The sequence below is a fragment of the Ursus maritimus genome, unplaced genomic scaffold, assembly GCF_017311325.1.
Source record: "Ursus maritimus isolate PB19 unplaced genomic scaffold, ASM1731132v1 scaffold_14, whole genome shotgun sequence".
NCBI lineage: Eukaryota > Metazoa > Chordata > Mammalia > Carnivora > Ursidae > Ursus > Ursus maritimus.
In genome coordinates, this window is record NW_024423786.1 from 67,158,516 (window position 1) to 67,168,395 (window position 9,880).

At 57.3% G+C, this 9,880-nt stretch overlaps 1 protein-coding gene across 1 annotated transcript in view; it reads left to right on the top strand.

Annotated features, from left to right (window-relative positions):
* The window catches only part of LRRC75A (leucine rich repeat containing 75A), a 43,349-nt gene that overhangs the window by 24,580 nt on the left and 8,889 nt on the right, over positions 1-9,880 (top strand). Inside the window, exon 2 of the mRNA XM_040630077.1 lies at positions 4,340-4,468. Coding sequence (XP_040486011.1) covers positions 4,340-4,468 — 129 coding nt within the window. The remainder of the gene's footprint in view (positions 1-4,339; positions 4,469-9,880) is intronic.

The window sequence follows — 9,880 nt, forward strand, 5'->3', positions numbered from 1 at the left end:
CCCCATCCCCCTCCTTCCTGCTCCCCGCCTGCCCCCACCCCAAGCAACAGCTGAATGAACCCTGACAACAGCAGCCCAGGGAGCTGGAGACACTGTCACCAGGCCCAGCACCCAGAGTGACCACGAGGACAGGAGGACAGGGAGCAGGGGCTCTGGGAAGAACATTCTGCATCTTCCCAGACCTGCCCCCCTAGCCTCTGGGGCTCACAACGAGGCTTTTCTTGGTCCTGTCCAGATGGAAGGGCCTCTACCGGCCTGGAGAGGAGGGGAATGGGAAGACAGGGCAGGGCTGGTAAGAGGGCAAGAGCCCAAGCAGTCAGCCAGGCCAGGGTTTTCAAACCTCGCTTTGGCCACAGAACTACTTTTGGGGGTTGTTTTGTTTTGTTGGGTTTTTTGTTTTTTGTTTCTGTTTTTGTTTTTTTAACCAAAGTGTAGCCAGCAGAGCTGCTCTGTCGAGAGCTGGGCCCAAAGCCCTGCGGACTCTTCTGGCTTCTCTCGTGTTTGCCATCAGCCCCAAGATCTTGAAAACACAGTTTGGTAACTACGAGTGTGGTTCATCGGCCCATTTCACAGATGGGTCAACAGAGCCCAGGAGGGAAGAAGTCTCTTGCCCACCGACTGACAGCGTGTCGGGGACTGGGTGGAACTGGAATGTGGTGCTTTCTGGAGGAGCCCTCAGGGACAGGGAGCAGAGACAACTGTAACAGGAGACCAGCATGGGATGGGGTGCATGCTGAGCATTGGGGTACACGGGGGCACGGCAGGGGAGGCAGAAGCTGGTGTTCAGGCAACAGCTCACAGAGGGGCAGCCCAGCGTGCGGGACAGACAGGAAAGGAAAGACAAACCTACCTTCTTTCCTTCTCCCGTGACCACAAATCCAGCCTCTGACCATGGCAGTCACCACCCCTCCATTTCCATCCATGGGACCCTGTCCTTCCCTTACCTCCCCGCCCCAGGAAAGGGGAGCCTCAGCCCTGTGACACATGGGACTTCTAAGACCCTAGAACAGAGGCCCTTTGACGCCCCTCCTTCCTACATTCCCAGCCTCTTCCTGACACAGGGAGGGTGGGCCGCACTTCTGCACATTCCTGAGAGTTTGTGTTCTGAGATCCCACGGGTCCGGGCCCTGCTGACCATGAGGCCTAACTCCCAGGTTTTCCAGAGAGGGAGGTCGTGGCTTTTGTCACATTCTTAAATGTGTCTGTGGTCCAAAAAAGGTCAGGAACCTCTGCGTGAGGAGAGGAGGGGTCTTGCAGAGGGGAGGGGATGGAGGGAAGGACTGTGGGGTGGGGAGAGCTGTGTCAGTGATATTCTCTCCTGCTGGAGGCTTAACGTGTTACTTGGTTTTATTTCTCTCACCTACCTGTGGTGGGGGGTCACTGGCTCCATTTTACAGATGAGGAAACTGAGACTCAGTGACCTGAGGTAGCTTGCCCAGGACGCAGCCGTCCTTTGGTTCCACAGGCCTTCAGCTCGGGAACCGGGCAAAGCCGGCACTTTAGAAGCCTCCCTTTGCCAGCATCCACATGAGACCTTGAGCCCCCGCATCTAGGTCCCCAGGAAATTATTTCAGCAGCCAGAGAACCCGACACAGGGTTTCTTGCCTCTGAGGGTCATTCCTGCTGAATGGAAAACAAGGCCCCCAAGACTGACCCTTGGTGTCCATTCCTTTCTAACAAGGAGGAGGGAGCAAAGTGTCCCTACCGTGGCAGGTAGGACCAGGCCGGAGGGCAGGTGCAGCAAGTCTCCTCACCGGGGCAGACGGCATGGCGCCCAGGCCCCTCCCGATCCCCCCAGCAAAGACCCTTTCTTTCTTCGGCCTTAGAAATGTCACCTGGGGCGCCTGGGTGACACAGCGGTTAAGCGTCTGCCTTCAGCTCAGGGCGTGATCCCGGCGTTCTGGGATCGAGCCGCACATCAGGCTACTCCGCTGTGAGCCTGCTTCTTCCTCTCCCACTCCCCCTGCTTGTGTTCCCTCTCTCGCTGGCTGTCTCTATCTCTGTCAAATAAATAAAATCTTAAAAAAAAAAAAAAAAGAAATGTCAGCCACCAAACCTCAGGGCAGCATCTCTACCCTCCAGCCCACCTCCTGCCCCCCTCACTCCAGTGCTAAATCAGACAGAGCAATCCCAAAACGGCCCCCCGGCTGAGGCATAGGCCCACCCCACCATTCCTGAAATTCTTCTTTAAAACACCTTTATTGGGGCACCTGGGTGGCTCAGTTGTTAAGCGTCTGCCTTTGGCTCAGGTCGTGATCCCAGGGTCCTGGGATCGAGCCCCTAGCCCCATATCACATCTGCTCTCTCTTAAATAAATAAAAATAAAATCTTTTTTAAAAGTTTAAAAATAGAGGCACCTGGGTGGCTCAGTCGGTTAAACGTCTGCCTTCAGCTCAGGTCATGGTCCCAGGGTCCTGGGATCAAGTCCCACATCGGGCTCCCCGCTCAGCAAGGAGCCTGCTTCTCCCTCTCCCTCTGCTGCTCCCCCTGCTTGTGCTCTCTCTCTGTCAAATTAATAAATATTTTTTTAAAATAAAATAAAAATAACAACATCTGTATTATATGTGATTTTTTTCTTTCACTGTTATTGGGCTATAAGTGAGTTAGAACACTGTTAAGTTTAAGGTCCGCAGCATAATGGTTGACTTACCCACGCTGTGAAATGATGACCACAATAAGTTAACATCTTCACCTCGTGTACTTGGGGGGCGGGGAGAAAAAAACATGTTTGTTTTTTTTTTGCGATGAGAACTTTTAGGACGTGTGCTGTCTTCGCATCTTTCAAATCTACTACACCGCAGTGTTAACTGTAGTCCTCGTGTCGTACGTTCCATTCCCGAAATCCTGGGCCTTAGTTTCTCCATCTGTAAATTGGGCATCATGATGCCCAGTCTACTTGCCTTACAGGGATTTCTGAGAACCACACAGGGAAAGTGTTTGGGAAACTTCAGGATTCCCCACCGACATGACAGGGAGCCAACCCCTGCTGGGACTCACCCATCAGCCACACATGTCGCGTCCCCGGGGTGCTGGATCCTGGCCACCCAGGCTGGGACCCTTCCTCTGGGCTGCGCTGGGGCAGCTCCGTGTGCAGCTTGGGTGCCTTGGGGCCCGGAGGGTGAGGGCAGCAAAAGTAGGTCGTCCTTGCTTTCCCTGCCCACGCTCAGTGGCTGCCTTGGTCCTCAGGGTGGGTGGGGGGCAGGAATGTTATTCCTATCATGGCCTGATCTGGGTCATGCGCCAAGCTGGGGACAGGAACCACAGCTCCCACCTGAGGACAACAGAACCAGGGGAGAGGTGTCTGAGAAAGGACACAGTGTTTACCCATGTTCTTTCACATCTGGAGGGTATAAAGTTTATTCCAACCCTGTAGGGTGGAAAACCATGTTTCTTTGCTTCTCTAAAGCGATTAATGCTGTTTCAGCTTGACCTGGTGGGGAATTCAAGCTTTGGTCATGTTTGGGGAGCCTGCTTTTTCCCTAGGGTTGTGCGAGAATCTTGGGGGGTCTTATACAGTCCAGAACGTTTGGAGTAGGGCCCCTAATCCACACTGCTGGGTCCTTCTCCACACTGGTGACTGTTCTTGACCAAGTCTGTGGGGTCCCTTGCTAGTGGGCTGGGGGTATCTGCAGAAGCTCCCAGCTGGGGTGCTCAGTGTGTGGTGCCCCCCAAACCCTTGTCCCTCCTCAGGCTGGGGGAACCTACCCCATTCAGGGCCCCTTTCCCCCATCCTCCCTCCCACTTGATATCCTTTCTAAGGGAGCCCTGGTGGGGTTTTCTTCTAGGTGCCTGGCAGCTTTTCCTTTCAATCCCACAATCTAGAACCCCCGCCCCCTCTAAGGCAAAGGAACACTGAGGTTGGGTCATCTACAGAAGGAACAGTAAAAATGACCTCAGAAGCATGAAAAAAAACAAATAAATATCAGTAGATAGGACCCATCAGAGAGCAGGGATTTACGATGCGTGCCGTTTCCAAGGTTTGCTCTATGTGGAAAAGCAGCCTCTAGTACATGGCCAGCCTGCCTTTGGCTTCGTCCTGGGCTGGGGGTGGGGTGGGGGGAGGTCTTCATCCAGACGTTGGAGGGCCTGGAAGACATGCCCGCACTGGGAGGGCCGTCTCTACAGGAGTTTTCCTGGCCCTCTGGGGGAGGTTCTGAGCTGCTTTCTTGCAGCTGGGAAATCTTTTTGAAGCTGGGAGGGGGGAAGGTCTCCTCCCTGGCCAGGGTGCTGGAGGCGGGGGCGCTAAGCCACCTCCAGGGGGCTGTTCTGGGCATGTTGGGTGGGACTCAAGGGTAGGGCCGGGCCGCCCCTGACCTCTGGGCGTCCTTCACTCTTGCAGGACCTGGGCATGGAGTCGACCTCCCTGGACGACGTTCTGTACCGCTACGCCAGCTTCAGGAACCTGGTGGACCCCATCACACATGACCTCATCATCAGCCTGGCCCGCTACATTCACTGCCCCAAGCCGGTAGGGGAGGGAGCCGGCCACCTCTGGGGGTGTGAGGCGGGCGCCTTTCCCGCCAGAGCAGCTCGGTGTCCGGGGAGGGCTGGTCGATACTGCCCAGGGCCCAAGGAGGACAGGCCAGTGGGGACTGAGGTGCCCGCCCCGTCCTAAGTAAGGTCCAGCATCCATGGCGGGGGACTGCACATGGGCACTATCAGCCCAGGTTTTGTTTGCCCCCCCGGGGGTATTAAATCTGGACTCATTGCCCACATTTAAAACTCAGACTATTTCACACATTCTCCGTATTCGCTGCCCTTGAACAATGGGACGCTCCATCAAGCCCTCATTTCTGTGGGACTGGAGCTGAGTCGCCACCCCTGCAATGTGGGGGCAGGACTGCCCTGTACGGTTGTGTGTGTTGTACCTTGCACAAAGACAGGCAGACGCCGAGGTGGCAGGAGACAGGTCATATCCAGCCCTCTCTCCGCCACCAAGTCACAGGAGCAAGGCTGTGTCCATCTAGACGTGGACTTTTTCCTATGTGCACAAGGGCCCCACGTAAATCCAGCAGTGACCCCGCGTGGTGCTCTCCAGAGTGCCTCAGCCCCCAGCACTCCCAATGGCCTTCCTCTCCGAGGCTGAATGTCCTTTTACACCCACCCACTTTGCTCATGCCCACGTCTGCCTGGCCTCCAGAGCTGAGAAGGAAAAGCTCCGTGGGCAGGCGCTGCTTAGCCAACTTCCGGATGGGAGGGCCTGCCCCCCTTCCTTGCGGGGTCCCGAGCCAGCTTACCCAGAGCTGCCCATCGTGATCCTGGCAGGGAAGGGGAGGGCCTGTGGGGGGCAGCTCCCCTCGGGAGCGTTTCTCTCCCATCCTGCCATTTCCAGCAGCTTCCAAAAGAAGGGCTTCCTCTTTGACGGGGCCAGGAAGCCAGAGCAGGACCCAGGAGAGCCTGAGGGAAGCTTCTGCTTGCAGAGTAGGACTGAGGATAAGAGGGAGGAGGTGGTGGTCAAACGCACCCCTCCCTCGGACCAAGTGCGGACATGAGCACGCAGCAGCATTGCTCAGGAGCTGAGCCTCCATCCGAGCCTTAGTTTAGGGCCTTCTCTCTGGCTCCTGGGGCCGGCTGTCGCCAAGGCTCTGAGGTGAGGAGCGAGCTCTGAAGGGCTGGGGGCCAGTCGGGGGCAGGCGTGGGGTAGGGGAAGGTTGGGACTGGCGGTGGGATGCAGCAGAAAGCAGGGATGTTGGGCTCAAATAGGGGATGGTAGGAAAAAGTGGGTGGTGAGGGTTGGCAGACGGGGAGCCTCAGGGCCTGGGGAAGAGGGGCTGGCGCCAGCAGCCACAGGTGAGCCAGCTGGGTTTGGAATCACCTTCAGTCCTCATCCAGATTCTACCTTGCTCAGCCCGGGGACGCTGCTAGCAGGGTCTGTCCAAGGCCTTGCAGGGGCCAGACCGCTCTGCCTTTTCTGGAACATGACTTCAGATGCCCACAGGTGACGGGCTGACAGATCACAGGGCACTTGAAGCAGCTCCATAGGAGAGATGTTATTTTTGTGCCCATTTTAGAGTTGAGGAAGACCAGATTCAGGTAATGAAGCCATCTGATAAAGGGTACGGCGCAGGTGTGACGTGGGGCCGGTTCCAGGCAGAGTGCTCCCAGTGCTCTGGGGGAGGAAGGGGGCTTGTGGGGCTGCATCTGGCCTGGAGGAGGAGGGCCTGCCTCCCTCCACACAGGAAGGGCCTGCAGCTGGGTCACTGCCCTTGCCAAACCACAGGACACGGGAAGGAGAGGTGGCCCAAGGGGTTCTGGACTGACATCTATCCCCTCCATCTGGGTGGGACCTACAGAGGCCGTACGTGGGGGGCGGGGAGGGAGGGTCTGAACTCAGGCTCCTGCAACACATTACCCCTGGCTGGGTGGCTTAGAAACAACAGAAATGTGTTGCTCACAGGTCTGGAAGCCAGGAGTCCAAGATCAGGGTGCCAGCACGGTCCGGTTCTGACGAGAGCTCTCTTCGCAGTTTGCAGACGGCCACCCTCTCGTTGTGGCCCCACGTGGCAGAAAGCAAGCCAGCTAGCTCTCTGGCTTCTTCTTCTTTTTTTTTTTTTTTAAAGATTTTATTTATTTATTCGACAGAGATAGAGACAGCCAGCGAGAGAGGGAACACAAGCAGGAGGAGTAGGAGAGGAAGAAGCAGGCTCATAGCAGAGGAGCCTGATGTGGGGCTCGATCCCATAACGCCGGGATCACGCCCTGAGCCGAAGGCAGACGCTTAACCGCTGTGCCACCCAGGCGCCCCTCTGGCTTCTTCTTATAACCCTCATGACCTCATCTAATCCTACTTCCCCCCCTAAGGCCCCACCTCCAGACACCCCCCAAGTTGGGGGGTGGGGGACCAAACATTGGGTCCCCTGCATGGGTGTAGCGTTCTCAGGGCACTTCATTAGCTGAACTTCGTTTTCCTCAACTCCAAAGGCGCATAGCAATACCCTCCCCTAGAGAGCTCTTGGGAGAGTTCAGTGAACTGATTCTTGAGAACGTGCCTGGCACGGCTGAGCACGCTGTATACAGAAGCTAAGCTCTACCTAGTCCGCGAGCACCCACCGTGGGCCCAGCAGGGTCCTCAAACCCAGCGGGTCCGTGGTGGGACACTGAGGCAGGGAGTGAGCTCAGAGTCTTGGAGAACAAGGCGCCGGCCTCTGATTTCCCGATTTCCAGAGCGAGCCGGGGGTGTCAGCCCTGTGGGAGGCCCTGGGGCCTGGCTGGTTCCCCTAGCCATACCCGAGGCCATGTGGCAGGAGAGGCCAGGGAGGGGGGTCCTGGCTCTGGGGCCCCAAAGCTGATGATAAGGACAGCCCCTGATTGCACCCACCCCAAAACGTGAGCTGGCTTGGGGCTGGCCAGGACTTCCTAGTCTTAGCTCTGTGATCTGAGAACTTCAGATCAGAGATGTCAAGACCATCAGCCACGAGGGGCTGTCTCCCTCAGTGGTGAAGGGGGACAAAGGAAATAGCCCCTCCAGGTCCAATCTCGGTGAAGCATCCACCAAACCAAGAACCCCACCACTAAGATGACCCCTCAAATGAGTCCCAACCTACCCAAAGCCCTCTCCTGTATCCCAGCTGGGCATGGGCCTAGGCCCTAGAAAGGGGTGGGTCTGTGCGTGCCCCAAGAAGGAGGGGACAGGCAAAACCCCATCCCGCTCATGACTGTGTTGACTCATCCACAACCCAGCTTCCAACTCCAAAGTCCTCTTGGACATTTCTGCCTGGGTGTCCCCTCCCCCCCCAAAACTCATCCCACCATCAGCACCGATCACGTGGCGGGAAAAGTTCAGAGACCCCTTCCTTCCCTGGGCCCCAGCCCCGCACATGCCACCATGCCTCCCAGCCCTCTGCGCTCTGGGAGCAGCCAGGGAGCAATCTGCAAGGTGAATTGGTCACCTAAGTACCTCGCTGAGAAACCTTCCATGTGGGGTGACGTCGTGGTTTTACTAAAACCCAAACCCTGTACGTGGCCCCGCCTGGGTCTCTTATCTCCTCCTCCCCACTCTGCTCACTCAGCTCCAGCCACATGGGCCTCCAGATCCTCTCCTACCTCGGGGACCTTGCTGCCGCTTCTGCCTGGGCTCCCCTGCTCTTCCATTCAGACTCAGCCTCGCCGTCACCTCTCTAGAACCCTCTGTGACCGGCCTCGTTGACACAGCTCCCCCGGTTAGCCCATGCCCGGTTGACGGCTTCATTTCACTCCCTGGTCTCCCAAGTTATCTGGCTTATTTATTTGTCAGCTAACATATTGTCTGCCTTCCCCCCACGAGAATATCAGTTCCAAAGGGGCCGGAGGTGGCATCTGTCTAGTTCGCGGTTACATCTTGCATCAGGCAGGGCCCTGGCGGGAAGCAGGCCAATGCAATCCATTGTGAATTTTTGAGAGTCTAATAACGGGACTGTTTCCAGGGTTGTGGGCAGGAGGAAGGAAACCAACGGGGGATATTGAGACACCCAAGGACTAGTAGCAGCAGGAAGCCGTTACCACAGAAAGGGCCGTGGGTAGAAGCCGTGACCCGAGCCTGGCCGGAGCCGAGAACACCTTTTCCAGAGCCGTGCTGTATTTTTAGTTGCTGTGTAAGAAATGACCCCAGAACTCCGTGGCTTAAAACAGTCGACATTTATCCCTGTGCAGTCTCTGTAGGTGACTAGGTGATTGTAGCTTAGGGTCCCTCGAGACAGTGGCCGGGGCTGCAGGGATCTACAGGCGTGGCAGAGAGTGGCAGGCCCCCTTCCGGGCTGGCCCATTCCTTAGCTGCTGGCAGGAGGCCTCAGTTTCTTGCCACGTGGGTCTCTCCATAGGACCACTTGAGCTTTCTCCCGATGTGCCGCTGGAGCAGGTGATCCAGGAAAAGAGCAAGGCAGACACCACGGTATCTTTGTGACCTCGCCACATTCCATGCATCACCCAGACCAACCCTGAGGCCGTGCAGAAGGAGACTATGGGAGGGGACAATGACAGGAGGCCAGGATCCGTTGGGGGCCGTCCTGGAGGCTGGCTGTCACACGTGCTAAAGCTGGGAGGGTGAGAATGGGAAGGATCTTTCCTCCTGCCCTCTGATCTCACTCCCCTTGCCCTCATTAGCTGAACCCAACGGGAAGCCAGGGCAGGAGGGCCGGCGATGCTGTCTATAGAGCTCAGCGTTCCAGGCACCCTAAAAGAGCAGAGAATGGACTCAGGGCGGGGAGTAAAGGCCCAGCAAGTCTCACCGTATCTGGAGCAGCACTGAGCTTGTAGGAGGAAGGACAGTCGGTATCTGATGAATGAATGAACTTATGAATGAGGGAGGGAAGTTTGGGCACGCAGGAGTGGAGGGCTGTGCTTGCTTGGGGCCTGGGGGAGCCAAGATGGCAAGTGGGAGTCACCATCTGACAGGTGAGAGGTGGGGCAGCGTCCGGTGCTGTGGCCCCTCCTGGAGGGGACTGCGATCTGCCTGGAGCATCTTTCCTGACAAGTCAGGGAGAGTCCCTCAGGGTCCTCTCCAGGGCCCCGGTCCGAGGCAATGTGGGGCCCCAGTGCTGCGGGGCCCCTGCTCCACCCCAGACTTGCACCACGCTCTTCTCCTTCCTTTGCCACGGGCGGGAGGAAGAGCCGCAGAAGTGATTCCACAAACTGCCTTTGAGCCTCCGGTGTGCGTGAGGACTCTGTTGCGAGAAGCCCACTGGCGCTGCCTCAAGCTAGGAAGAGAATTGATCCCGATACCGAGGGGTCTCGTGGGGCGCATAGACAGCCAAGCTTGGAAGGAGGGGCTGAAAGTGCAGACATCCCTCCATCCCTCCTCTCGGCTCCGCCGGGCCTTACTCTCCATTCCCGGGGCTCCGAGTTTTTTACTCGGCGACGTGCAGCCCTGGGAGCAGACGGGGGGGGGGGGGGGGGGGGGGGGGGG